A 27,991-nucleotide genomic window follows, 5' to 3' on the forward strand; every position below is an offset into this window, starting at 1 on the left:
ACCCAAAAGGCCACGTGATGACATAACTTACATCTAAAGTGAGAGATACGGCATTGTGGGATGTTGACGTTCACAATTTAGTAACTTAGCAGACGCTCTTACCCAACAATTAGGGGTAAGTGCCTTGCTCAAGGGCACATTGACAGATGGTTCACCTCGTCGGCTCGGGGATTCAAACCAGCTTTCGGATACTAGCCCAAACCTCTTAACTGCTACGCTACCTGCCACCCCGGTATGTCTATTCTATGTGTTACTAAATTTTGTGCTGAGTGTAGGACCCAATCTTACAAATGTTAATCAATGAAAAAGTGACATGGGGCTCTAGGCAAAGAATGATAAAAGCCATTACCTAATAAAGGGTTAATCTTGTTCCCCTTTGTGCACAGTGATCGTGGAAGTATAAATTGGTAAATGAGGTGAAGAGGCGGAGGGAGAGGGGTATATTTTGGGGAGTGGGGCTGTTGGTGGCAACAGTGTCATGTGTCAGTGTTGGTCAGAGCAGGGACTGTCTACAGTGGTTCTCTACAGCAGCTGCCTTCTGGTGAGTGTTCCCATATCTCTCTTTTTCTCTGTCTCTATCTGTCTAGCTCTCTGTCTGTCTATGTCTCTGTCTCTCTCTTTCTCTGCACGTTTTCTCTCTACCTCAACTGCTTCAGCAAGAATACACTTAAGGTATTGGGAATTCTATAATGTATTTTTGATTGTGTTTGTATTCGATCAGGACAGATGGGAAAGAGTTTAATATCGTTGATAATGCGAGGCTTCAACTAAAGCTTGGTCTCAGCTGTTGAAATATCTTGATTGTGTTCTACAGGCGGATTGGAGGATGCATATGAAAACAAATCATTTGTAATTATCTGAGGAGAAAGTCTCTTTGTGGTTATAATAATAACAATCTATTTTTCCTCCTGAAGTTAACACTCATTCACTTATGTAAAACCATTGGATTGATATACCAGTCATCTTTCAAATCCATGAAGAGAAGTGTACCTGTCTGGAGAAAGAAGAGCTTATACGCATGTACCCAAGTTGTTTATGACAGAGAAAGCAGAGCAGATCTATGAATAGCCAACCTTCTATCCATGGTGTGCATTCCAAATGGCACCATATTCCCTTTATTGTGCACTACTTTTGACCAGAGCCATGTGGGCACAAGTCCAAAGTAATGCACTGCATAGGGTATTATGGTTCCATTTGGAACGCAGGCCATGTGTTCATAAATGCTTGTTGCCCAAATTCCAAAGCGGGTGGGCCAGGGGTGCACATAGTTTTAACATGCTGCCAACCTGCTTTCCAAATCAAACAACTCTTGCCTAGTCTATTTAACATGGGGGATAATTCAAGTAATGAATGCCCACACGCTTATCAACAGATCTCGCTTGGCTCGTCATCAGAAGTGGCGAGGACCGCATTTGTTGTTAGTGTTATAATAGTAATTCTTCAAGAAACACTTGAAATTAATATCTAATATTCTAGTTCGAGAAATATATTTTTGGAGACGATATTAACAGCCATCCATACTTCATGAAGACCTTTTTGTTTTAAAATACACCTGATGTTACTGCCTGCTTTATGGCCCGCATCTCACAGGTCAGATATCACAGGTTGGACAACGATCCCAATGTCAATAAAGTGTCACAGAACACTGCAATGTAAAGTGTGACAGTGCATGGCGTTCTCTGCCAGCAATGGCTTACCTTGCAGGAAATAATGGAAATCTGGCGGAAGAGCAGGTCCATTGTTCCATCTGTCTGGACGTGTTCACCAACCCTGTCTCCATCCCCTGTGGACATAACTTCTGCCGCTGCTGCATCCTAGACTACTGGAAGACCACCGCCCTGTTCCAATGCCCCATGTGCAAGAAGACCTTCTTCAAGAGGCCCGACATTAGCATCAACACTGTCCTGAGGGAGATTGCAGAGCAATTCAAGTACATCAGGGTTAGCAATGCAGAGCGTCTCCAACAGCAGGAGCTGAAAGAGGAACGTGAGCTACAAAAGAAGATGGAGGAACAAAGAAAGGAGCAGGAGGAGAAAAAGATGGAGCAGGAAACTAAGAAGAAAGAACAGCAGGATCTGGTTCAAAAGCAGCAGAAACTTCTTCAGGAGCTGAGGCTGAATCAAAAGATGCAGAAGCTACAGCTACAGCGAACGACCAGCCAGGAACCAGAGAAATTAATGGATTCAAAACCAGAGGAAAAGCCAAAGGCACCACCAGCCCTTGCTCCGCCCTCTCCACCCCACACTCCCTGGGGCGAGGTTTCTTGTGATGTCTGCATGGGTGATCGCATGAAGGCTGTCAAGTCCTGCCTGGTGATATACGATTCTTATTAGATTTGTTTGTTGTGTTTTGGATAATATATCATTTATAAATTTCTTGTCTGTTATATTTTGATGATGATGAAGATTATTCAAGTTGATTGTTCTGAAAGCGCTTAACAATTGTAATAATTTATTATGATTATTATTATGAATTATTCGTAGGTGTGTCTGACCTCGTACTGCGAGGAACACATGAAGAACCACAACACCCGCTTCACTAAGCACAAGCTGATTGAGCCTGTGGCTAACCTGGAAGATAGAATGTGTCCGAAGCACGAGAGGCTCCTGGAGCTCTTCTGTAAGAAGGACCAGATGTGTGTGTGCGTGCTGTGCACCGAGACGGACCACAGAGCCCACTATACTGTCCCTGTGGAGAGGGAGTGGTCTGACAAGAAGGTGAGAGGAATCCCCTAGACTTGAGGTTAAATCCTAACATCCAATTTTCTCTTAGTCATGCATTGATGTCAGTGAGAGACTGGAAGTTAGGATTTGCCCCATACTGTGCAAACACTATACTGTATCTGAACGTGTTGAGAATGAATTGCAGTTCATTGAATTGGTTTATAATTTTCGAAGACATAGCAACTCTTCTGATGTCAAGGCCTGATGCACATAGCATGGAAAGCAAAAGAGTATAGTCTAATCCTGATGTTGCATCACATTATTATCTATAGTCCACTACTAATAAAACCGACAGACAGTGATTCCAATTGCGGTTGTAAAAGTAACTTTCAGAAGAGATCAAGTGTATTTGTTACTTAAATACACCAATAAAACACTACAATTTGTGAAGCCTAGCAGTAGATTTTATTGGAAGAGAATATGCTGCCTACCCTGAATTCCAGTCTGCTTGTGCTATCATGCCAAGTCCTTGTTGGTCATTGTCAACATGTTGTATAAGCAGATCTGGGACCAGGCTATAGACTGCCTCAGGTAAGATGAATTATCTCTCACCTACGTTTCCCACATCAGGCTCAGCTGAAGAAGACAGAGATTGATGTACAGCAGATGATCCAGGAAAGACTGAAGAAGGTGGAGGAGATCAAACACTCAGTGGAGCTGAATAAAGTGAGTTATTTGGCTGCTATGAAAATGGTACCCTATTCCCTACATAGTGGACAACTTTTAACAATACGGGCCCTGGTTAAAAGGTACCCTGTTCTGTACATAGTGCACTACTTTTCATCACAGCCTTGGATCCTGGTCAAAAGCAGTACTCTATAGCATATAGGAAACAGAGGTTATATAATTGTATTTATTTTTTACCTTTATTTAACAAGGCAAGTCGGTTAAGAACAAATTCTTGTTTACAATGAAGGCCTAGGAACAGTGGGTTAACTGCCTTGTTCAGGGGCAGAACAACAGATTTGTACCTTTTCAGCTCTGGGATTCGATCCACCAACCTTTCGGTTACAGGCCCAACACTAACCACTAGGCTACCTGCCGCCCAGTTGTCAAGTTGACAGTTGGGATTCGTACTGTACAAGAGATTAAATCATAGATATATCAGGGATATATTTTGACAAACATGGTGAGATGAACTTGTGGATGCCATTTTTATGTCTCTGTGTCCAATATGAAGGGAGTTAGAGGTACTGTAGTTGCGTGAGCTAATGCTGACTAGCATTAGCTCATTACGCTAACGCTCATGAGCAATTGAACTAGTTAGCCACTTCCTTCAAATTGCACGCAGAGACATAAAAATGGTACCCACAAGTTCATCTGACTCTAGGGAAGTAGATACAGGGCCTCATTGCCAAAATCCTGAAGGATCCCTTTAAGGACCAGGGTTGACATAATACACTGCTGGATTCTAGGATATAATTTAGCTTTGTACATCGGCCCAATGTGGGGAGCAGGGTTGACACAATACATTGCTGTTGGATTTTGTAGGGTAGATCCGTATTTTAGCTTCAAAGTATTTTCCTTCCTTTATCGAGATGTAGAAAAACACACAATGTAAATGTATCCTCCTCAGGCAACCTAAAGGTCGTCTGACAGAAGGGGTGGATCTCAATAACGTCCTGGCACACTCAAAGCCAACACTTCAGCCATAAAGACCAAAGAGTCTGAAAGGCGCTGCATCCCAAACAGCCCCCATTCCTTATGTCGTGCACTACTTTTGACCAGGGCCCTGGTTAAAAGTAGTTCACTTATTAGGGAATAGGGTGTAATTTGGTGTGCACCCTGGACCTCTTGGCAGGGTTGTAGTGTTAACCTTATTGATGTGCTTACTACAGGGCGTTAGACAGAATACTGTAGTATACTACTGCCGCTGCAGCTGCTGCTCAAGAAATGATATCCTCTTCTACACTCTAGAGAGGTGTCCCAATACAGTATAATAATAACATTGATGATACCCAGTTGCTAAGAAGTAAGCAATATTCAAACGTGTAATAATCAAATCAAATTGTATTTGTCACATGCTTCGTTAACAGCAGGTGTAGACTAACAGTGAAATGTTTACTTACGGGCCCCTTCCCAACAATGCAGATAGAAACAAATTGAAAGATAATAACATAAGGAATAAATACAATGATAATTTACTCATTGTAACACTGCTCTAAAATGGTTTTTACCATGTTATGAAGTGTAAATATTGTGAAGTATGATCCAGTACCCAGAGGGAATACCATAATATAAACAACTAGTATGCACACTGCTGTAGTCACAACTGGGGTTACAAAATACCTGAAACTTTCAATAAATTCCCTGGTTTTCCAGAAATCCTGATTGGAGATGTCCGGATTTCCTGATTATTCCCTTCTGATTCCAGGAATCCTCCAACCAAGAAAACCAGGGAATTTATAGAAAGTTCAAAGGAATTTTGCAACCCTAGTCTTAATTATGCAATTACAAATATGTAAATACCATGTAACAATGTATAATAACATTGTAATTACTATGGTATAAGTGGGACCCCAGAATGCAATACTGCTTCACCTTAAGTAATAGTACTCCCTGCTATAGTCCAGCGCCCAGAGGGAGATCGAGGACAGCAAGCAGATGTTCCAAGAGCTGATTCACTCCATCCAGAGGACCCAGACTGAGCTGGTGCTGGCCATCGAGGAGAAGCAGAGCGAGACAGAGAGGTGTGTAGGGGAGGTACTACAGTACCCATAATGCTCTGTGTCGTGTATCCGGTGTTATCTTACTAAAGAGGTTCCTGATGGAGAAAATGGCGCTGACAGATGGCAGCTCTGCTTCTAGCTCCTAAGCAACTTTTCAGTATTTCGTTTTTTTGTCTGTTATTTCTTACATTATTAGCCCAGAAAGTGTTTTGTGTTATTACATACAGCCGGGAAATAACATTTAGATATCAGATCGGCGGTAACTCACCAGCATTACGACCAGAAATATGACTTTCCCGAATTGGATCCTTTGTTCGTACCCCACAGGGCAATTTAACTTATCCCAAAGGCTGCTCCAAGACGCCACCGGCAAAGAAGAGGTATTCAGAGTGGACTTCTAGCCGACTCAGGATGCGTGCATACCATCCACCACTTCAGAGTATTTTACTAGCTAATGTTCAGTCCTTGAACTATAAAGTAGACAAGCTCAGGGTGAGGATCTCCTTCCAGAGAGACATCAGGGACTGTAACAAACTCTGTTTCACGGAATCATGGCTCTCTCCGGAAATATTGTCCCCGTCCATATAGCCAGCTGGGTTCTCAGTATATCGCGCAGACAGGAATAAAGAACTCGACGAGAAGAAGAAAGGAAGTAGTGTATGTTTCATGATTAACTACTCATAGTGTGATTGTGATAACGTACAGGAACTCAAGTCCTTTTGTTCACCCAACCTAGAATATCTCACAATCAAATGTCTACTGTATTACCTCCCAAGAGAGTTCTCTTCGGTTAAAGTCACAGCCATGTATATTCCCCTTCAAGCCAATACCATGACGGCCCTCAAGGAATTACACTGGACTTTGTGCAAACTGGAAACCACATGTCCTGAGGCCGCATTTATTGTAGCTGGGGATTTTATCAAAGCAAATTTGAGGAAAACGCTACCAAAGTTCTATCACCCTTTTGACTGTAGTACTCACGCTACAGAAATTCTTGACTCCTTTCCGGGATGACTGCAAGGCCCTCCCCCGCCCTCCCTTCAGCAAATTAGATCACGACTTCATTCTGCTCCTCCCTTCCTACAGGCATAAACTCACACAGGAAGTACCCGTGCTAAGTACTTTTCAACGCTGACCAATCAGAATCCATGCTTCAAGATTATTTTCATCAGGTGGACTGGGATATGTTCCGGGTTGCCTCTGAGAATAACATTGACGTATTCACGACAGGGTAACTGAGTACATCAAGAAGTGTGTAGGGAATGTTGTTCCCACTGTGACTACCTTGACCAAAAACTGTGATAGATGGCAGCATTCGAACAAAACTGAAAGTGCCAACCACCGCATTTAACAACGGCAAGATGACTGGGAATATGGTCCAATACAAACAGTGTATTTACTCCCTCTGTAAGGCAATCAAACAGGCAAAACATCAGTACAGAGACAAAGTGGAATTGCAATTCTATGGCTCAGACACGAGATGTAGTATGTGGCTGGGTCTACATACAATCACCGATTACAAAGGGAAAACCAGCCAAGTCACGGACACCGACGTCTTGCTCCCAGACAAGCTAAACACCTTCTTCGCCCACATTGAGGATAACACAGTGCCACCGACACGGTCTGCTCCCAAGGACTGTGGGCTCTCGTTCTCCATGGCCGACGTGAGTAAGACATTTTAATCGTGTTAACCCTCGCAAGGCTGCCGGTCCAGACAGTATCCCTAGCCGCGTCCTCAGAGCATGTGCAGACCAGCTGGCTGGAGTATTTACGGACATATTCAATCTCTACCTATCCGAGTCCACTTGCTTCAAGTTGTCCACCATTGTTCCTGTACCCAAGAAAGCAAAGGTAACTGAACTAAATGACTATCACCCTGTAGCACTCACTTCTGACAAAATTAAATGCTTTGAGAGGCTAGTTAAGGATCATATCACCTCCACCTTACCTGACACCCTAGACCCACTTCAATTTGCATACCGCCCCAATAGATCCACACATTATGCAATCGCCATTGCACTGCACACTGCCCTATTCCATCTGGACAAGAGGAATACATGTGTAAGAATGCTGTTCATTGAATATAGCTCAGCCTTCAACACCATAGTACCCTCCAAGCTCATCATTAATCTTGGGGCCCTGGGTCTGAACCCCGCCCTGTGCAACTGGGTCCTGGACTTCCTGATGCGCCGCCCCCAGGTGGTGAAGGTAGGAAACAACACCTCCGCTACGCTGATCCTCAAAACAGGGGCCCCACAAGGGTATGTGTTCAGCCCCCTCCTGTATTCCCTGTTCACCCATGACTGCTTGGCCACGCACATCTCAAACTCAATCATCAAGTTTGCAGACGACACAACAGTAGTAGGCCTGATTAACAACAATGACAAAACCGCCTACAGGGAGGAAGTGAGGGCCCTAGCGGGGTAGTGCCAGGAAAAAAACCTCTCCCTCAGCGTCAACAAAACAAAGGAGCTGATCATGGACAACAGAGAGAGCACGCCCATATTCACATTGACGGGACCGCAGTGGAAAAGGGAAAGCTTCAAGTTCCTCGGCGTACACATCACTGACAATCTGAAATGATCCACCCACACAGCCAGTGTGGTGAAAAAGGCGCAACAGCGCCTCTTCAACCTCAGGAGGCTGAAGAAATGTGTGTTGGCCCCCAAGACCCTCACAAACTTTTACAGATGTACATTTGAGAGCATCCTGTCGGGCTGTATCACAGTCTAGTACGGCAACTTTGCCGCCCGCAACCGCAGGGCTCTCCAGAGGGTGGTGTAGTCTACCCAATGCATCACCGGGGGCACACTGCCTGCCCTCCAAGATACCTACGGCACCCGATGTACAGGAAGGCCAAAAAGATTATCAAGGACGTCAACCACCCGAGCCACGGCCTGTTCACCCCGCTTTCATCCAGAAGGCGAGGTCAGTACAGGTGAATCAATGCTGGGACCGAGAGACTGAAAAACAGCTTCTATCTCAAGGCCATCAGACTGCTAAATAGGCATCACTAACCGGCTACCACCCGGTTACTCAACCATGCACCTTAGAGGCTGCTGCCCTATATACATAGACATGGAATCGCTGGTCACTTTCAATGGAACACCAGTCACCTTAATAATGTTTACATACTGTTTTACTCATTTAATATGTATAGGCTGTACTCTACTGTATTTTAATTCCATTCTTTTACTTTTAGATTTGTGTGTATTGTTAGATATTACTGCACTGTTGGAGCTAGGAACACAAGCATTTCGCTAAACCCGCAATATCGTCTGCTAAATATGTTTATTTCACCAATAAAATGTGATTTTATTTTAAGTTAACACTATGGTGTCCTGTCTCTACAAGGTGGTCCCAGGGACTCATAGGGGATCTGGAGCAGGAGATCACTGAGCTACAGAGGAGGAATAAAGACCTGGAACACCTCTCATGCACAGAAGACCACATCCACTTCCTACAGGTTGGAATTATTTCATACATTCATTTCATTGTCAATGCATAGCAGAATATATGTGTGTGGTACCCAAGCATCATGAGAATGACCACACATTGTAGAGTCTAGATACTGTAGATATATGGCATACAAATATATTGCATAGGTAGATTGACTCACCGTTTTTTCATATCTCTCGCTGTAGAGTTTCCCAGCCCTGTGCAGCCCTCCAGCCACTAAGGACTGGTCTGGGACCAGGGTTCACTCTGAGGTGTGTGTTGGGATCATCAGAAGAGCAGTGTCAGAACTGGAAAAAACACTGGCTAAAGAAATTGAGAAACTGGTGGACACTGGTAGGTTTATGATTCCTCTTTACATGAGGTCCACACCTTTAGGGGCGGGTTCCAGGACACAGATAGTCTAGCCTTAAAATAAAAAGCATTTTCAATGAAGATTCCCCAAAGACTGTGCTTTTCGGTCCAGCAATAGGCTTAATTTGTGTCAAGGAAACTTTCCCCCCCAATGTTCTATATAGCAAATTATACATTGATATTGATTATTTCTTTATTTTACAGAGCTGAAGAGAATTCCAAAATACTCAGGTGAACATTTTTCTTTTCCCTCTGCTCCATAGATGTACCTGTGAAATTATCCACAATTCTAGTCCTTAAAAAGTCACAAGCAATATTGTAACTGGTACAATTGAAGCTGTTGATAGAAGTTTTCTGTAGATGCAGACCTAGGTTCAGTTTGCCTTCCCAGACTAGTGGTGCACGGTCAGCTGATTGTTCACCTGCACCTGCATGAAATCGCTAGTAACCCATCCGCAACCACCCGACTATATGTGATAAAGTGAAAATCAAAGGCCCACACCCGACCCTAACCCACTAAAATAGAAAATGCACTAGGTTACAATCAGAGATCTCAGAATTATTTTTTTGACCGTTGGAGCAGAATTTTTTTTATTGTCTATGTTTCTGCTTATGATTTTAGGACATTTTGGTAGGCTGTTTGTTAGTCAACTTGTCTATAATCAGATGCATGCAGTTTCTTTTTTGCCATTCTAAATGATAATGCCCTAGAAAAGGGTTTTCCAAGCTCGGTCCTGGGCCCCCCCCTGGGTGCACTTTTTGGCTTTTGCCCTAGCACTACACAGATGATTCACATAACCAACTCATCATCAAGCTTTGAGTATTTTAATCAGATTTGTAGTGCTAGGGATAAAATCAAAGTGTGCAGGGGAGTTACACATAACTGACCTAAGAACAGTGGGCAGGTGCAATTGCATCCTATTCCTATATATTCCACACATCTCTAACACCTTTACCAGGTCTCTCCTGAAAAATGTATATTGAGACTAACCTTTCAATGTAATTTCATTGCATTACATACAGTAGCTCACACATTTCTCCTCCCCATTCTCAGTCGACCTGACACTTGACCCGGACACAGCCAACCCGTGGCTCCAGCTCTCAGAGGACGGTCGACAGGTACGACACCTCGGGGCGTGGCAGGACCTTCCGGACGTCCCAGAGCGTTTTGACACCGTGGTCATCGTCCTGGGCTGCGAGGGCTTCAGCACCGGGCGGCACTACTGGGAGGTTCAGGTGGGAGACAAAGATGACTGGTACCTAGGCGTGGCCAAGGCATCGGTCAACAGGAAGGGCCGGATCGCCATTAGCTCCTCCCAGGGCTACTGGGCGCTGGCCATGAAGAAAGGTCAGGAGTATAGGGCCTCCACGACCCCGCCGTTACCGCTGACCCTTGACCCCAAGCCAAAGAGGGTCGGGGTGTACGTGGACTGTGAGGAGGGCCAGGTGTCATTTTACAATGTGAGGGAGAGGAGTCATATCTATACGTTCATGGAGGACAGCTTTAAGGAAAAGTTGTTTCCCTTCTTTTATTTATACTGTTGTGATAAACAGTCGGATACCATGGTAATCTGTCCGGCCAATGAGAAGACTCAGATCAAGCAATGCTGAGAAAGACTGCAACTCTGAAAGACTACAATTCTGTGTGCAGGAAATACATTTACAAATTATCTTGGTAGGGAAACCATGTCTGAATTATATATATACAGTGCATTTAGAAAGTATTCAGATCCCTTGACATTTTCCACATTTTGTTACGTTATTCTAAAATGGATGAAAATGTTTTTTTCCCTCATCAATCTACACACAATACCCTATAATGACACCCCCACCCCCCAAGAAATAGAACATTTTGCAAATGTATTAAAGATAAAAAGCTGAAATATCACATTTACATAAGTATTCAGACCGTTACTCAGTACTTTGTTGAAGCACTTTTGCAGCGATTACAGCCTCGAGTCTTCTTAATTAAGTATTACGCTACAAGCTTGGCACACCTGTATTTGGGGAGTTTCTCCCATTCTTCTCTCTCAAGCTCTGTCAGATTGGATGGGGAGCGTTGCCGAACAGCTATTTTCAGGTCTCTCCAGAGATGTTAGATTGGGTTCAAGTCCGGGCTCTGGCTGGGCCACTCAAGGACATGGAGAGACTTGTCCTGAAGCCACTCCTGCGTTATCATTGGCTGTGTGCTTAGGGTTGTTGTCCCTTTGGAAGGTTAACCTTCGCCCCAGTCTGAGGTCAGGAGCGCTCTGAAGCATGTTTTCATCAAAGATCTCTCTGTACTTTGCTCCGTTCATCTTTCCCTCATTCCTCCCAGTCCCTGCTGCTGAAACACAATATTGGTTTCATCAGACCAGAGAATCTTGTTTCTCATTATCTGAGAGCCTTAGGTGCCTTTTGGCAAACTCCAAGGAGGCTTTCATGTGCCTTTTACTGAGGATTGGCTTCCGTCTGGCCACTCTACCATAAATGCGTAATTGGTGGAGTGCTGCAGAGATGGTTGTCCTTCTGGAAGATTCTCCCATCTCCACAGAGAAACTGGAGCTCTGTCAGTGACCACTGGGTTCTTGGTCATCTCCCTGACCAAGGCCCTTCTCCCCCGATTGCTCAGTTTGTCCGTGCGGCCAGCTCTAGGAAGAGTCTTGGTGGTTCCAAACTTCTTCCATTTAAGAATGATGTTTTGGTACCCTTCCCCAGATCTGTGCTTTGACACAATCCTGCCTCGGAGCTCTATGGACAATTCCTTCGACCTCACGATTTGGTTTTTGCTTTGACATGCGCTGTCAACTGTGGGACCTTATATAGACAGGTCTGTGCCTTTCCAAATCATGTCCAATCAATTGAATTTACCACAGCTGGACTCCAATCAAGTTGTAGAAACATCTCAAGGATGATCAATGGAAACAGGATGGACCTGACCTCAATTGCGAGTCTCATAGCAAAGGGTCTGAATACTTATGTAAAGGTATTTCTGTTCTTAATTTTTAATACATTTGCAAAAATGTCTAAAAACCTGTTTTGCTTTGTCATTATGGGGTATTGTGTGTAGATTGATGAGAACATTATTTTTATACAATTTTTTTATACATTTTAGATTAAGGTTGTAAAGTAAAAATATGTGGAAAAGGCGAAGGCGTCTGAGGACTTTCCGAATGCGCTGTAAACTCTTAGGGAGTGCCAGACGTCAATATCTTTTCACAATTGCAGGAGGGGCTCATATTTAATATTTATTTCATGGTGATAACAATGGAATGTATTATGGTGGTGTCCAGCCCCCCTATCCCCCATGTCAGTTGAACCTTGTTGAGAAAGACTGCAGCTATGATGAACAACTCTGAAAGACTACAGTTCTTTGTGCAGAAAATACCTTTTATAGGAGAAGAAGGCCTGCACACTGTTAAAGCTCCCAATTCAACGATTTATTGACAACGTTTCGATCCGTAACGGATCTTTGTCAGGTCAAACAAACAGAGTTCTCACATCCCAGAAAATACCTTCAAATATAATCTTGGTAGGAAAAGTGGTTGTTTTTTTCTTTGTGTTTTTTTAATGTTTGTGTTTTTTTATGGCATATTTCCTGTTCGTTAAAGTCTAGATTAAATATCTGAAAGAAGATGAATCTAACAGACATTGGTTTCATCCCAGGTCCTTGAATGTATCTATGAGGATGACAGTACTGTCCTCTAACTTGCACTTTAGCACCTATTTACATATTCAACTTACATTGTGAAAAAAATATGAATGATTTTCAACAATAAATGTATGTTTGTCTTTGGTCCATGTCTTGTGAGATTTTGAAAAGTTTGAACACACTCAATCTGAAAATGTAGGTTTCACGTGGGAATGTTTTGTGTTACAGTTTAAAGTTTCACTTTCAGCAAAATTATGTCACTTAGCTCCTCCCTCTCAAACATTCATCCTCCTGTCTTTGTAAAGGTAATATAATACAGTACCGTTTGTGAGTATGTGTGTTTCGCTGTTGTCATTCTGGTGGTGCATTTTGAAAAGTGAGCCCAGACAAATCTTGCTATAGACATTTTCTATTGTTTTTTCTTCTTCACAAAACAGGTAGGCATATGTTTTTTTTGTCTTACTTTGGACTTATCTTGTTATTTTCGGGTTGTTGCTTTCTGAGAAAAAGTGAGAGAAACTGATGTTTTTCATCTTGAGGTTTTGGTTAATTGGCTGGAGGTGTTGGGTTACATGCATGTACAGTGAGTCACTCTCAGCAGGATGGAGACCAGTCTTATTATTGATGATGTAGGTACAAGCCTTTGCTTGCAGTGTAGTTCAGTTTTACCTGCATAAAATGTTGTGCATGTACTTTTTTTATACATATTTACTTGTGTATTTATAGGATTTTCACTGTAATTGAGCTGAAGTCTTATTTCTTATGAACCTCATCAATACTGTGCTAAAGTATATGGGCTAAAGGTACTAAAATTATATGATTATTCAAGAGCCATAATAATTTAATAATAACATATCTCCCCCCATAGAGATGTCATCATTGAATGTTGACAGCAGCCTTCTACCAGAAGAGCAGTTCCTGTGCTCTATCTGCCTGAATGTGTTCACTGATCCAGTTACCACTCCTTGTGGCCACACCTTCTGCAAAGTTTGTATTAGTGGATACTGGGATAACAGTGAGATATGCCAGTGTCTAAAATGTCAGAAACGATTCTATGTGAGACCAGAGGTCTCCACCAACTCTGTGATAGAGGAGATCTCAGTGCATATCAAGAGAAGAAGACTTGATATACCAGAATGCTCAGTTTCCGTTGGGGAGGTGGCTTGTGATGTTTGTTCCACAATAAAGCTCAAGGCCCTGAAGTCCTGCCTGGTGTGTCTGACCTCTTACTGTGAGACTCACCTGGAGCCTCATCAGAGAGTGGTGAATCTGAAGAGACACAAGCTGATCGACCCTGTGAATAACTTGGAGGACAGGATGTGTAAGAAGCACGAAAGAGGCCTGGAGCTGTTCTGTAGGACTGATCAGACATGTGTGTGTGTTTTGTGTACTGAGACTGACCACAAGTGTCACAATACTGTACCCATTGAAGAGGAGGGAGTAAAACAAAAGGTAAGACCTTTTAATTCAATTTTTTTCTATCATTCTCTTTCGACGACATCTTAATTTCCTTCATGCATACTTGATATGAATTTTCCACAGGCTGAGCTTGTGTCCACTAAGGCAGAGGTGCAGAAAATGATTCAGGACAAACATGCAAAGATGGAGGAGATCAAACACTCAGTGGTGCTCAGCAAAGTAAGTTCTGACAAAAATAAAACATGTTACATTACCACACTGGATTGCCATAATGTTTATTTAGCCAGTGGGAAAATGTGTATACATTTTTTTAAACCAAAATGAATATTATTCAATCAATTTATCAGAAGGCAGGTATCTTCTGTATTCAAGCAGTTTATAGTAGAGTATTAACCAAATATATTGTTTTTGAAGTAATTAACTCTACATGCAATTTTTTTTCATTAGAAAAGTACTGAGAAAGAAGTGGAGGACAGTGAAAAGCTTTTCACTGAACTGTTACAGTCTATAAAAAAAAGGAGAACTAAGCTTGTGAAGGTAATAGAGGAGAGGCAAAAAGCAGCGGAGAGGAGAGCTGAAGGGCTCACCCAACAGTTGGAGCAGGAAATCACTGAGCTACAGAAGAGAAGCACTGAGCTGGAGCAGCTCTCACACACTGAGGACTACCTCCACCTCCTACAGGTCAGTGTCCCTCTCTGTCATCAATAGGTTAGGGTTAATCTATATTGTCAATATACTGTAAATGCATGAAGTGAAAACTCCTGAGATAATGAATACATTTTTGGGAGTTGTAGAGTTTGCCGTCCCTTCGCACCCCTCCGTCTACTAAGAAATGGTCCAGGGTGAGTGTTAACACTGATCTGTGTGTGGGGACTTTGAGAAGAGCCTTGTCTCAAATTGAGGAAAACATAAGAGGAGAACTAAAAGTTCTTACAGAAATAGGTAAGATTCATTTTGACCAATATTTATTAAAGAAGCATTTAAAAAAATCTGTCCTATTGTATTCTGTCTGGATTGTTTAATGACGTTCTGTCTATTTTCTTACAGAACTCACAAGAATGCAAGAGTTCAAAGGTGATATAAATTGTAATTTCTTTGAGAATGATAACGAGGTTAATGCTCATTAACAACCATGATATGGCCCATAATTGTGCTATATGTTTTGTAAATGTTATCTAAATTATATATCGGCCCATATCTCTGCTCCTCAGATGAAGTCACTCTGGACCCCAACACTGCAAATCGTTGGCTACAGCTCTCTGAAGACGGAATGCGAACAAAGTACGCCAAAACAGCCCAGACGGTGTCTGACAATCCAAAGAGGTTTGACTACTACTCAGCGGTCTTAGGAGAGAAGGGTTTCAACTCTGGACGCCATTACTGGGAGGTCCAGGTGGGCGTGAGTGGGAGGTGGGAGGTTGGCATTGCCATGAGGGCCGTCAACCGGAAGAAGGCGGTTAAAAAGAATTCCGAACATGGCTTCTTTGTTCTGTCAAAGAGCGGATACTTGGAGTATGAGGCTGGTTCTTCACCCCCTACCACCTTCAATCTGAACCCCATACCGAGAAGAGTCGGTGTGTATGTTGATTACGAGAAAGGGCAGGTGTCTTTTTATGATGTGCTGGCAAAGTCACACCTCTACTCATTCCTTGGTCTGTCCTTCACCGGGAAACTTTACCCCTACTTTTACCTCTACAGCATGAAAAAGAAGTCTGAGTCACTAGTCATTTACATCGATTGGATAAAGAAGTACAAAGACCATTTGAGGAGACTCTCCAATACCGCAAAGTGAAGATACTCACCATAAAAGGCTAGATATTATTACTCAATAGTACTCAATAATACACAAAATTAAATGACTTGGCACCCCTCACTAGTTTCCTCTGATGTAATAAAATCCTATATCATGTTTATATAGCATGTGTTTCCTCATAAACAACAGTAAAAGTTATAAAATGAAGGAATACATAAAGTCGTTATGTTGTCATCAAATATGTGTGTGAAATTCTGCTGTATTTACATGTTTCAAACATTTTTGTATGTATAAGATTTGCAAGAGAGGAAAGTACAATTGATGACATTGAACAAGGAAAGAACAACTCCAACAGCGTATACTAGTATTTGCACACAGGCCTGCTGTGGCTGTGACTTGATTGTATCTATGATTATTGCCCAGCAACAGCCCCAAAACATCACTGCTCTAGAGGAGATCTGCATGGAGGAATGGGCCAAAATACCAGCAACAGTGTGTGAAAACCTTGTGAAGACTTTGACCTCTGTCATTGCCAACAAAGGGTATATAACAAAGTATTGAGATAAACTTTTGTTATTGACCAAATACTTATTTTCCACCATAATTTGCAAATAAATTCATTAAAAATCCTGCAATGTGATTTTCTGGATTTTTTCCCCTCATTTTGTCTGTCATAGTTGAAGTGTACCTATGATGAAAATTACAGGCCTCTCTCATCTTTTTAAGTGGGAGAACTTGCACAATTGGTGGCTGACTAAATACTTTTTTGCCCCACTGTACAGTTGAAGATTTGGGCGTCACCTGTGAATGTTTCCAGTGAGAGTTCTAAGTTTCATTTTAAGTGAAATTATGAAATGTAGCTCCTCCCTTTCAAATGCTCATCCTCCTCCCTTCTAAAAGGAACAGCATTTATCTTCTTGTGAGGGAGTACTGTATGTGTGTGTGATAGTTTTCTTTCCTGTCCTGATGATTCCTGTCTGCGTTTGAAAAGTATGCCGGGAAAAATCTAGCTAAAAAAAAAGACAAAACAGGTAGTTATTATTTCTTACTTTTTACTTTTGTTCACTGAAGTGAAAGAAAGTGATGTTCAACTTTAGGTTTCAATTAATTGGCAAGAGGTGTTGGGTTACATGTATATACAGTGAGTCACTCAACAGGGTGGAGACCAGTCTTATTATTGATGATGTTGGTACAAGCCTTTGCTTGCAGTGTAGTTCAGTTCCATCTGCTTAAAATGTTTTTTTATACATATTTCTACATGTGTATTTTACAGCATTTTCACAGTATTTGGGTTGAAGTCATTTCTTATCAACCTTAAGTAAGCAAATGGACTAAATGTATATTGACTCAAAGTATATGGATGATTCAAGAGCCATAATAATTTAATCACAATAACATATCTCCCACATAGAGATGTCATCATTGAATGCTGACAGCAGCCTTCTACCAGAAGAGCAGTTCCTGTGCTCTATCTGCCTGAATGTGTTCACTGATCCAGTTACCACTCCTTGTGGCCACACCTTCTGCAAAGTTTGTATTAGTGGACACTGGGATAACAGTGAGATATGCCAGTGTCTAAAATGTCAGAAACGATTCTATGTGAGACCAGAGGTCTACACCAACTCTGTGATAGAGGAAATCTCTGTGCATATCAAGAGAAGAAGACTTAATGTACCAGAATGCTTAGCTGCTCCTGGGGAGGTTGCTTGTGGTGTTTGTTCTACAAGAAAGATCAAGGCTCTGAAGTCCTGCCTGGTGTGTCTGACCTCTTACTGTGAGACTCACCTGGAGCATCATCAGAGAGTGGTGAATCTGAAGAGACACAAGCTGATCGACCCTGTGGAGAACCTGGAGGACAGGATGTGTAAGAAGCATGATAGGCTCCTGGAGCTGTTCTGTAGGAGCGACCAGACATGTGTGTGTCAGTTCTGTACTGAGACAGACCACAAGTCTCACGATACTGTGCCCATTGAAGACATGGGAGCACACCAGAAGGTAAGATTTGTTGAAACCACACAGTTAACATTTATTTTTCTGCAAAAACAGAATTGATTTATTTCAATATTGTCTGTCTATAGGGTGAGCTTGCAGCCGCTAAAGCAGAGGTTGGAGAGATGGTCCAGGTCAGACAGAAGAAGGTGGATGAAATCAAACACTTCGTGGAGCTCAGTAGGGTAAGTCTTTAGAAATGTCATAATAAAAAATATCACCAATACACAATGTTAATGTAATCATTGGGAAAATGGGTATAACAATTCAATCAGTTAATAAATAGTGTGTATACATCTTTCCATTACATCAGAAAAGTACAAACAAAGATATTGAGGACAGTGAGAATCTCTTCACCAATCTGTTGCGTTCGGTTGACGAAAGACGAACCAATCTAAAGCAGGTGATGGAGGCGATGCAAACAGCAGCAGAGAAAAGGGCTGAAGGACTCATCAATGACCTGGAGCAGGAAATCACTGAGTTACAGAGGAGAAGCACTGAGCTGGAGCAGCTCTCACACACTGAGGATCACCTCCACTTCCTACAGGCCAGTATCACTCTCAGTGGTTGATGTCAATGTATCAGAGGATTACTATACTGTACATAACTTAATGTTGTTGGCTTTCTGATCTCCTTCCCTGCAGACTTACCTGACCCTATGTGCCCCTCCATCCACCAAGGACTTTTCTGAGATCAGTGTGTACTCAGATCTGTGTGTTGGGATAGTGAGGAGAGCCGTGTCCAATCTGGTGGAGATATTCAAGAGAGAATTGAAAACACTAACAGACATGGGTAAGCTTTATGTTAAATTATTTAAAAAATATATATATATATTTCTGAATGTAAATATAGTGGAGGATCAATCATTTTCATATTTTTTTCAGAACTGAAGAGAATGGGGGGGTTTAAAGGTAAGATGCTAAATTCTTCAACTACAAGCAGTATGACACTTAAATCAGAGCAGTAATTGCCATTAACAGTGAATACAGTGCTATGATGAAGTATTTTCCCTCTATCAAATTTTCTCGACTTGTGCATATTTTTGACACTGAATGTTATGAGATCTTCAACCAAAACCTAATATTAGATAAAGGGAACCTGAATGAACAAATAACACAACAATTACATACTTATTTCATTTATTTCATTAACAACGCTATGCAACACCCAATGCCCCTGTGTGAAAAATAAATTGCCCCCTTATACTCTTTATACTTATGCCCCTTTAGCTGCAATGACTGCAACCAAATGCTTCCTGTAGTTGTTGATCAGTCTCTCACATCATGTGGAGGAATTTTGGCCCACTCTTCCATGCAGAAATGCTTTAACTCAGCAACATTTGTGGGTTTTCAAGCATGAACTGCTCATTTCAAGTCCTGCCACAACATCTCAATTGGGATTAGGTCATGGTTTCTGCTCTGTATCAGATAATTCTACAAGAGAATATTAGACCATCAGTCTGTGAGCTGAAGCTGAAGCACAGCTGGTTCATGCAGCAAGACAATTGTCCAAAGCACACAATCAAGTCTACATAAAATTGTTAAAACGCAACCAATTTGAAGTTGTGGAATGGCCTAAACTGAAAGTCGAGACCTAATCCCAATTGAGATGCTGTGGCAGGACTTGAAACAAGCAGTTCATTATTGAAAACCCGCAAATATCGCTGAGTTAAAGCAGTTCTGCATGGAAGAGTGGGCCAAAATTCTTACACAGCGATGTGAGATACTGATCAACAATGACAGGAAGTATTTGGTTGCAGTCATTGCAGCGGTGACACAACCAGTTATTGAGTGTAAGGGGGCAATTATTTTTTCACACAGGGGAATTGTGTGTTACATAACTTTGTTATTTGTAAACTCAGATTCCCTTTATCTAATATTAGGTTTAAGTTGAAGAACTGAAAACATTCAGTATCACAAATATGCAAAAATGAAGAAAAACAGAAAGGCATATACTTTTTCGCAGCACTATATATTTCAGTAAGGTTGCTATCAATTTTCTGTTCCACAGAGGACGTCACCCTGGACTCGAACACAGCAAGTCGTTGGATATGCCTGTTTGATGGTGGCAAACGCATCAAATACACTAAAACACCCCAGATCATATCTGACAACCCAGAGAGGTTTGACATCTACCCCATGGTTTTAGGAGAGAAAGGCTTCAACTCTGAACGCCATTACTGGGAGGTTCAGGTGGGCCTAAGAAATGACTGGGATGTAGGCGTTGCCAAGGAAACAGTAAACAGGAAGGAAAAGGTCCAAATTATCTCAGCGCATGGGTTCTTTGCACTGGGAAAAGATGGATTTGATTATAAGGTTCATTCCTCCCCCCTTAAGAATCTTTATCTGAACCCCAGGCCTAGAAAAATTGGGATCTATGTGGACTATGAGAGGGGTCAGGTCTCCTTCTACGACGTGGATGAAAAATCTCACATCTACTCTTTCACAAACCAGTCTTTCACTGAGAAACTCTACCCTTACTTTTACGTGTATAGCAAGGCCAAAAAGTCAGAGGCATTGGTCATTTCCTGCATGGAGGACCCAAGAGCACGCTACCTATCACTCCTGCAAGCCGTCTCTAAAGCTAAAGAGTAACCATATGAATTGTATGGCCCTAGCACTCTAAAAATCTGGTTTTATAGTTTCCCTTCCAGTCATTCTAATGCATCATAATGTGGTTCACTTTCTATGAATCCCATAAATATTTATTTCTAATGTATCTTTAGTAACAGTGTCAAAACACATTTTATAGCCATTTTACATATCGTAGAACAATAATTCAATGTTGTTGACACTGTTGCCTTTCTGTATCAATGGCTGTTTAGTTTGTATGTACACTATGAGTGTATAATGTTATAAATCAATAATTTTCTAATCTACATTTTGGATTGCGCCTTCTTCACCACACTGTCAGTGTGGGTGAACCTTTTCAGATTGTCATTGATGTGTACGCCGAGGAACTTGAAGCTTTCCACCTTCTTCACTGCGGCCCTGTCGATGTGGATAGGGCGTGCTCCCTTTGTTGTTTCCTGAAGTCCACAATCAGCTCCTTTGTTTTGTTGACGTTGAGGGAGAGGTTATTTTCCTGGCACCACTCCGCCAGGGCCCTCAGGCTGTCTCGTCATGGGTCATGGGTGAACAGGGTGTACAGGAGGGGACTGAGCACGCAACCTTGTGGTGACCCTGTGTTGAGGATCAGCGAAGTGGAGGTGTTGTTTCCTACCTTCACCACCTGGGGGCGGCCTTTCAGGAAGTCCAGGATCCAGTTGCACCGATCGCGGTTCAGACCCAGAGCCCCGAGCTCAATGATAATCTTGGAGGGTACTATGCTGTTGAAGGCTGAGCTATAGTCAATGAATAGCATTCTTACATAGGTATTCCTCTTGTCCAGATGGGATAGGGCAGTGTGCAGTGCAATGGCGATTGCATCGTCTGTGGATCTATTGGGGCGGTAAGCAAATTGAAGTGGGTCTAGGGTATCAGGAAAGGTGGAAGTAATACGATCCTTAACTAGCCTCTCAAAGCACCTCATGATAACCTGGTTGTAATGCTGGTGAGTTACCGCCACTCTTATATCCATATTCTTTCAGGCTGCGTGTAACAACACAAAACACGTTGTAGGCTAAAAATGTAAGAAATAACACACAAAAAAACTAAGTACTGCAAAGTTGCTCAGGGGCAGAGCTGCCATGTCTGTCAGCGCCATCTTCCTAATAGGCCTATGGAAAGTCCAGGAAACTGTAGCCTACTGTCTAGATAGGTTACATGGAAACTGAAATCTGGACACTGACTGTACGTCTATAACCTCTCACATAGCCTTATTATAAACTCCTGCAGAAAAAAAAAAATTTCTTGAATGAAAATGATACACCAAATGCAGGCAGAATTTGGACTTGGGAACAGTAGAGGAGAAAAGTGATTTCTTTCTTTCTGCATCTTAAGAGAATACAATGCTCAGTTTGACACCATCTGTTGAGGTGCTGTCTTCATCATAAAAGCTGATAGTATTTCAACCACATAAAGAAGGCTATTTGTATTTGTATTAAAGATCCCCATTAGCTGCTACCAAGGCAGACACCTTGGTGCATTCAGCTTGTCAACACTTCTTACAAAAACAAGTAGTGATGAAGTCAATCTCTCCTCTTTGAGTCATGTACATGCATATTATTAATATTAGCTCTCCGTGTGCATTTAAGGGCCAGCCGTGCTGCCCTGTTCTGAGCCAATTGTAATTTTCCGAGGTCCCTCTTTGTGGCACCTGACCACACAACTAAACAGTAGTCCAGAGCTTGTAGGACCTGCCTTGTTGATAGTGTTGTTAAAAAGGCAGAGCAGAGCTTTATTATGGACAGATTTCTCCCCATCTTAGCTGCTGTTGTATCAACATGTTTTGAACATGACAGTTTACAGTCCAACAATTCGTCACCTTAACTTGCTCAATTTCCACATTATTTATTACAAGATTTAGTTTAGGTTTAGGGTTTAGTGAGTGATTTGTCCCAAATAAAATGTGTTCAGTTTTAGAAATATTTAGGACTAACTTATTCCTTGCCGTAATTTCTGAAACTAGCTGCAGCTCTTTGTTAAGTGTTGCAGTCATTTCACTCTCTCTGAAATAGACACACTGGCCATACTCAACGCTAGTGGCATGTCATTAGTAAAGATTGAAAAAAGTAAGGCTCCTAGACAGCTGCTCTGGGGAATTCCTTATTCTACCTGGATTATGTTGGAGAGGCTTCCATTAAAGAACACCCTCTGTGTTCTTTTGGGCAGGTTACTCTTTATCCACAGCAGACTATGATGGATAATGTCAAAGGCTGCACTGAAGTCTAACAACATACAGCCCCCACAATCTTTTTATCATACATTTCGCTCAGCCAATCATCAGTCATTTATGTAAGTGCCGTGCTTGTTGATGTCCTTCCCTTTAAGCGTGCTGAAAGTCTGAAAGTAAAATTGCATTGTATCTGGTCAAACATTTTTTTCCAAAAGTTTACTAAGGGTTGGTAACAAGCTGGTTGGTCGGCTATTTGAGACAGTAAAGGGGGCTTTCCTATTCTTGGGTAGCGGAAGTACTTTTGCTTCCCTCCAGGCCTGAGGGCAAACACTTTCTAATAATTTGTTCACTACTTCCAAACTCACTAATGGGTGCATGCTAAATAGTAACTGGAATAAGCAATTTCCAGAAATGTGTCAAGTGCAGCGTCTGTTTGCTCCTCATTACACACCACAGACCAACAAACATTATTTACATCAACAACATAGGAATCACTATTGTGTAAACCTTTTATTCTTAGACCAGCCTTTGGAACTTTGGTTTTCCTATCTATGGCTGCTATATTGTGATCACTACATGCAATGGATTTTGATACTGCTTTAAAGCAAATTAATTTTTTTGCAAACAGCATTAGTAAAGATGAGATCAGTACATGTTGATTTTATTCCTGTGCTGTTTGTAACAACCTTGATAGGTTGACTGATAACCTGGACAAGGTTACAAGTAAGCACTAGTTACAGTTTGAAGCTTTTTCTTGAGTGGGCAGCTTGATGAAAGAAAATATACCTCTCTGTTGATATCACATCCATTATCAAGTACTTCACACATGTTATCCAGAGACTGTCTGCTAGACATTGGTGGTCTATAGCAACTTCCCACCAGAATGGGTTTAGGTGAGGCAGATGAACCTCAAGACATATTACTTCAACAGTATTTAACATGAGATCCTCTCTAAGCTTTATAGGAATGTGGTTCTGAATATAAATGGCAACACCTCCACCTTTGTCATTTCTGTATTTTCTGTAGATGTTATGTATTGCTACCACTGTATCATCAAAGGTATAATCTAAGTGAGTTTCAGAGATTGTCAGAATATGAACATCATCTGTTACTAGCAAATTATTGATTTCATGAACCCTGCTCCCGAGTGGCGCAGCGGTCTAAGGCACTGCATCTCAATGCTAGAGGTGCCACTACAGAGCCTGGTTTGATCCCGGGCTGTATCACAACCGGCTGTGATCGGGAGTCCCATAGGGCGGCGTACAATTGGCCCAGCATCGTCTGGGTTAGGAGAGGCCGGGGTAGGTTGTCATTGTAACAAGAATTTGTTCTTAACTGTCTTGCCTAGTTAAATAAAGGTTAAATAAAAACACATTGTAACGTGGGCTATTTTTTTAGCATTTTCTACTAGGGCACACCGCCTCAGTGCTAGCTATATAACTCTAGCTGTAAGATCAGCAGAACCATTCAGGGCAGTAAGAGGGACATAAATTAGGTTACTTACATTGTGTCTTCCAACGCCCCTGGGATAATGTACATTTGCTTAAGCATTATGACAACTCAGCGACACAATGGTAGGGATTAACTGAGCTGGGCTTGGGTCAGTCATTGTCTCAACGTTCTCGGCTGCCCTTCATAATATTATTGAATCCCACATGAACTATCATAAACTCAAATTCCTGATGTAGGTTTAAAATGTTTGGGAGCAGCTTATTAATGTCTTGTGCTCATGGATAGCACAATGTTTTTGCTCAGGTACTGAGACATTTCTCATCATTGATCTTCCCAATACAATGGCCGGAGAAGGAGATGGAGAAATCCACCCATTCCTACCCCTCACACAATTCGTTGAACCTTTCGCTGCCCCCTGGGATAGATCCAAACCTCCCATAGCAGGCAGTGCCCCGTCAGATCCAGAGAGAGGGAAAGGTTCCAAACTCGACAACAAAGCCGCTGCTGGAGTCAGCGTAGCTGAAATCAGCACAGCCGTCGCAGACACAGGCAATCCCAACGATAAAGGCACCGGTAGAATAGGTACAGCGAAGCTATAACTGATGTCAATCTGCTCCGAACCTCTCGCACGCGTCCCGTCCGCTTAGCAGCATGCCGCTGCCTTCTGTTTCCACGACTTGTGACATGGGACCAGCTCTGATTGAAACAATCCTCTTGCTGTTCTTTGTCTACTCCACTACAAGATGGAGGAGGAGAAGCAGATGGAGACGACTTCCTTGGCAGGCAAGTTCCAGGAAGCACAGGCCATTCGGATAGGGACAGATTACAAGGCGGGGAAACATACATCAGCCCCGAGCGGCGTCCAGCTACAGGAGTCGAGATCTGAAACTCAGAAACACGTTGAGTCGTTTTCACAGCTTTCTTTTTCCTTACCATCGGTCAAAATGATGTCATTTGGACATTTTCTACATAAAATAAAAATGTTTGATGACAGAGAGAACTTTACTGATATAACTATATAGACTGAAGCATTCATTCTATCAAACTATTACATTATTCTGTTTCACAGGGTTTTTTTTAGTCTTCTATGGCAACATATAATGACAATAGAGAAGCTACATGTATCTAACTATAGACACGTTGACTAACAAATAGCCTACCAAAATGTCAAATTATAAGCAGGAACATATCTTACTCAAGCAAAAAAGAAATCCTGCAACCGCTGTCAAAAAATCTTTCTGCCGTCTTTGACTGTAGCTTATAGCGTATTGTCTATATTTGCGGGTTAGGGTTGTGTGTGGGCCTCAGATTTTGACTTTATTACATATAGTCAGGCTGTTGCAGATGGGTTATTAGCAATTGCGGGTGAACAAACAGCTGACCCGCGCACCACTAAAATGTATGGCTTCTTATAATTTGACCAGAGGAAATGTGAAGATGTTTAATTATTTTCAACTTTGCCAGAAAACAGCATGACCCACCAATCAAGTTTTACACAGGGTTGTCACCATTTTGTGATTGTGCAGTTAGCAAAGTTTGTCTTTGTCTTGTGTAAATACTGCAGCTTGTCGTTAACGTAACAGAATGCCAAAGAAAGACGTTTGACTTTCAAGCATCAAACACACACACACACACACACACACACACACACACACACACACACACACACACACACACACACACACACACACACACACACACACACACACACACACACACACACACACACACACACACACACACACACACACACACACACACACACACACACACACAGTCTTGTACAGCTAACCTTGTGGGGACATACAATTCAGTCCCATTCAAAATCCTATTTTCACTAACCCTAAACCTAAACCTAAACCTAAACCTAACCCTAATCCTAACCCGTACTCTTACCCTAACCCTAACCCTAACCTTTACCCTAACCCTAACCCAAAAACCTAAACTTTATCCTAACCCTAGCTCCTAACCCTAACCCTACAACTAATCCTAGCTCCTAACCTTAATATTTAAGATAATTCTAACCCTAACACTAATTCTAACCTTAACCCTAAACCCCCTAGAAATAGCATTTGACCTTGTGGGGACTAACAAAATGTCCCCAGCTGGTCAACTTTTTGTTCGTTTACTATTCTTGTAGGGACTTCTGGTCCCCACAAGAATAGTTAAACACGTCCACACACGTACACACACACACACACACACACACACACACACACACACACACACACACACACACACACACACACACACACACACACACACACACACACACACACACACACACACACACGTTTGCATAGGCCCACACTGGTTCTGATGTAGAAATACCTAATTCAGGGAAAGGGGTGTGTATTTATTATGTTTTCAGAAATGAAACTCAAGGCAGAAAAGACAGAGAGTATTAGAGATCAAATACACAGAGACTATAGGAGCCTGAAGTAAAGGAAGATCGCATCAGCTGAAAGGTAGTACTCTTTTTCTTATAGTAAAAACCGATTGTATGACTTTTATGTGTACATTATGCTACCGTCAGGATGTGTTGACATAGGATGTAAAGGAATGTTGTTCAACTGTCATGTATTATTGATTGTTTGTTATTGACCACGTACAGGTACCATAGATGTAAGACATTATGACATGGTGGAATACTGTTGATAGACATATTATACTTTGAAGGACTATGGTAAAACTACTTTTATTGTTATTTCTGCATCAAAACTAGCCAACAATTAGCCTCATTCAATGAAATAGTCAAAAGTAGGTCAGTAGGAAAGTAGGTCAGTAGATAGGTAGGTCAGTAGGTCAGTAGGTAGGTCAGTAGGTAGGTAGGTAGGTACAGTAGGTAGGTAGGTAGGTACAGTAGGTAGGTAGGTAGGTACAGTAGGTAGGTAGGTAGGTACAGTAGGTAGGTAGGTAGGTCAGTAGGTAGGTAGGTACAGTAGGTAGGTAGGTAGGTACAGTAGATAGGTAGGTAGGTACAGTAGGTAGGTAGGTAAGTACAGTAGGTAGGTAGGTAGGTAGGTACAGTAGGTAGGTAGGTAGGTACAGTAGGTAGGTAGGTAGGTACAGTAGGTAGGTAGGTAGGTACAGTAGGTAGGTAGGTAGGTCAGTAGGTAGGTAGGTAGGTACAGTAGGTAGGTAGGTCAGTAGGTCAGTAGGTAGGTAGGTAGGTACAGTAGGTAGGTAGGTCAGTAGGTCAGTAGGTAGGTCAGTAGGTAGGTAGGTAGGTAGGTACAGTAGGTAGGTAGGTATACACACAGTGTCTTAGAGTCATCTCTCGTTATATGGGTGTGTCAGTGGTCATACCATATGTGGGCATACCTATATGTCTCACTGTGAAATCTCATTTGACTGATGCAATACCTCAATAGACAATGTACTATAGACATCAGGATGGTGTTGTACTGTTCCTGTACCAGTAGAGGGCGACCAAACACTGTTCATTTTAGTGCCTCAGCTACACAGCAAAGTTGTGACTATTCTGTAAAGCAGCGTTTTCCAAACTCTTCCTGGGGACCTCATGGGGTGCACGTTTTGGTTTTTGCCCTAACACTACACATCTGATTCAAATAAAAAACGTTGATTATTTAAATCAGCTGTGTACTGCTAGGGCAAAAACCAAACTATGCACCACCAACAACGCATCTCTAATATGCGCTTTAGTCTCTTAAAGGGGCAATCAGCAGTTGAAACAATAACAGAGTGTGATTCCCACCCCTGTTTCGGTATAAAGCTTATCAATGGGGCTGGAGAAATGTAACCACTC

At 42.1% G+C, this 27,991-nt stretch overlaps 3 protein-coding genes across 4 annotated transcripts; all 3 read left to right on the forward strand.

Annotated features, from left to right (window-relative positions):
• The first annotated feature begins 488 nt into the window (after positions 1 to 488).
• Positions 489 to 12,977, forward strand: LOC139561224 (E3 ubiquitin-protein ligase TRIM39-like). Its single transcript, XM_071378185.1, has 9 exons — positions 489 to 541; positions 1,687 to 2,312; positions 2,484 to 2,717; positions 3,294 to 3,389; positions 5,292 to 5,413; positions 8,747 to 8,858; positions 9,037 to 9,184; positions 9,407 to 9,433; positions 10,257 to 12,977. Exons 2-9 carry the CDS (start codon positions 1,689 to 1,691, stop codon positions 10,811 to 10,813), a joined length of 1,920 nt encoding a protein of 639 aa, XP_071234286.1. The 5' UTR covers positions 489 to 541; positions 1,687 to 1,688; the 3' UTR covers positions 10,814 to 12,977.
• A 189-nt stretch (positions 12,978 to 13,166) lies between these two features.
• LOC139561227 (E3 ubiquitin-protein ligase TRIM39-like) lies at positions 13,167 to 16,635 on the forward strand. 2 transcript variants are annotated; one of them, XM_071378190.1, is made up of 7 exons: positions 13,167 to 13,270; positions 13,702 to 14,285; positions 14,376 to 14,471; positions 14,700 to 14,933; positions 15,047 to 15,194; positions 15,300 to 15,326; positions 15,464 to 16,635. In XM_071378190.1, the coding sequence occupies exons 2-7, from the start codon at positions 13,704 to 13,706 to the stop codon at positions 16,042 to 16,044; spliced, it is 1,668 nt and encodes a 555-aa protein (XP_071234291.1). In that variant the 5' UTR covers positions 13,167 to 13,270; positions 13,702 to 13,703; the 3' UTR covers positions 16,045 to 16,635. The 2 variants fall into 2 exon arrangements, with proteins under 2 accessions (XP_071234291.1, XP_071234292.1); XM_071378191.1 differs by lacking the exon at positions 13,167 to 13,270 and having other exon boundaries at positions 13,336 to 14,285.
• A 299-nt stretch (positions 16,636 to 16,934) lies between these two features.
• Positions 16,935 to 20,872, forward strand: LOC139561195 (zinc-binding protein A33-like). Its single transcript, XM_071378141.1, has 7 exons — positions 16,935 to 17,036; positions 17,417 to 18,000; positions 18,084 to 18,179; positions 18,308 to 18,541; positions 18,639 to 18,786; positions 18,879 to 18,905; positions 20,005 to 20,872. Exons 2-7 carry the CDS (start codon positions 17,419 to 17,421, stop codon positions 20,586 to 20,588), a joined length of 1,671 nt encoding a protein of 556 aa, XP_071234242.1. The 5' UTR covers positions 16,935 to 17,036; positions 17,417 to 17,418; the 3' UTR covers positions 20,589 to 20,872.
• The last annotated feature ends 7,119 nt before the right edge of the window (positions 20,873 to 27,991 follow it).

This window comes from Salvelinus alpinus, chromosome 31, assembly GCF_045679555.1.
Source record: "Salvelinus alpinus chromosome 31, SLU_Salpinus.1, whole genome shotgun sequence".
In the NCBI taxonomy this organism is placed as follows: Eukaryota; Metazoa; Chordata; class Actinopteri; order Salmoniformes; family Salmonidae; genus Salvelinus; species Salvelinus alpinus.

What these genes read in the sequence shown, in the direction of transcription:
- LOC139561227 (XM_071378190.1), top strand. Translation starts at nt 13,704, where the DNA reads ATGTCATCATTGAATGTTGACAGCAGCCTTCTACCAGAAGAGCAGTTC. An exon ending in AGGAGGGAGTAAAACAAAAG is followed by an intron (nt 14,286 to 14,375) that starts GTAAGACCTTTT and finishes AATTTTCCACAG; the next exon opens with GCTGAGCTTGTGTCCACTAA. An exon ending in AAGAATGCAAGAGTTCAAAG is followed by an intron (nt 15,327 to 15,463) that starts GTGATATAAATT and finishes TCTGCTCCTCAG; the next exon opens with ATGAAGTCACTCTGGACCCC.
- LOC139561195 (XM_071378141.1), top strand. Translation starts at nt 17,419, where the DNA reads ATGTCATCATTGAATGCTGACAGCAGCCTTCTACCAGAAGAGCAGTTC. An exon ending in ACTTCGTGGAGCTCAGTAGG is followed by an intron (nt 18,180 to 18,307) that starts GTAAGTCTTTAG and finishes CCATTACATCAG; the next exon opens with AAAAGTACAAACAAAGATAT. An exon ending in ATCACCTCCACTTCCTACAG is followed by an intron (nt 18,542 to 18,638) that starts GCCAGTATCACT and finishes CCTTCCCTGCAG; the next exon opens with ACTTACCTGACCCTATGTGC.
- LOC139561224 (XM_071378185.1), top strand. Translation starts at nt 1,689, where the DNA reads ATGGCTTACCTTGCAGGAAATAATGGAAATCTGGCGGAAGAGCAGGTC. An exon ending in GGGAGTGGTCTGACAAGAAG is followed by an intron (nt 2,718 to 3,293) that starts GTGAGAGGAATC and finishes TTCCCACATCAG; the next exon opens with GCTCAGCTGAAGAAGACAGA. An exon ending in ACTCAGTGGAGCTGAATAAA is followed by an intron (nt 3,390 to 5,291) that starts GTGAGTTATTTG and finishes TCCCTGCTATAG; the next exon opens with TCCAGCGCCCAGAGGGAGAT.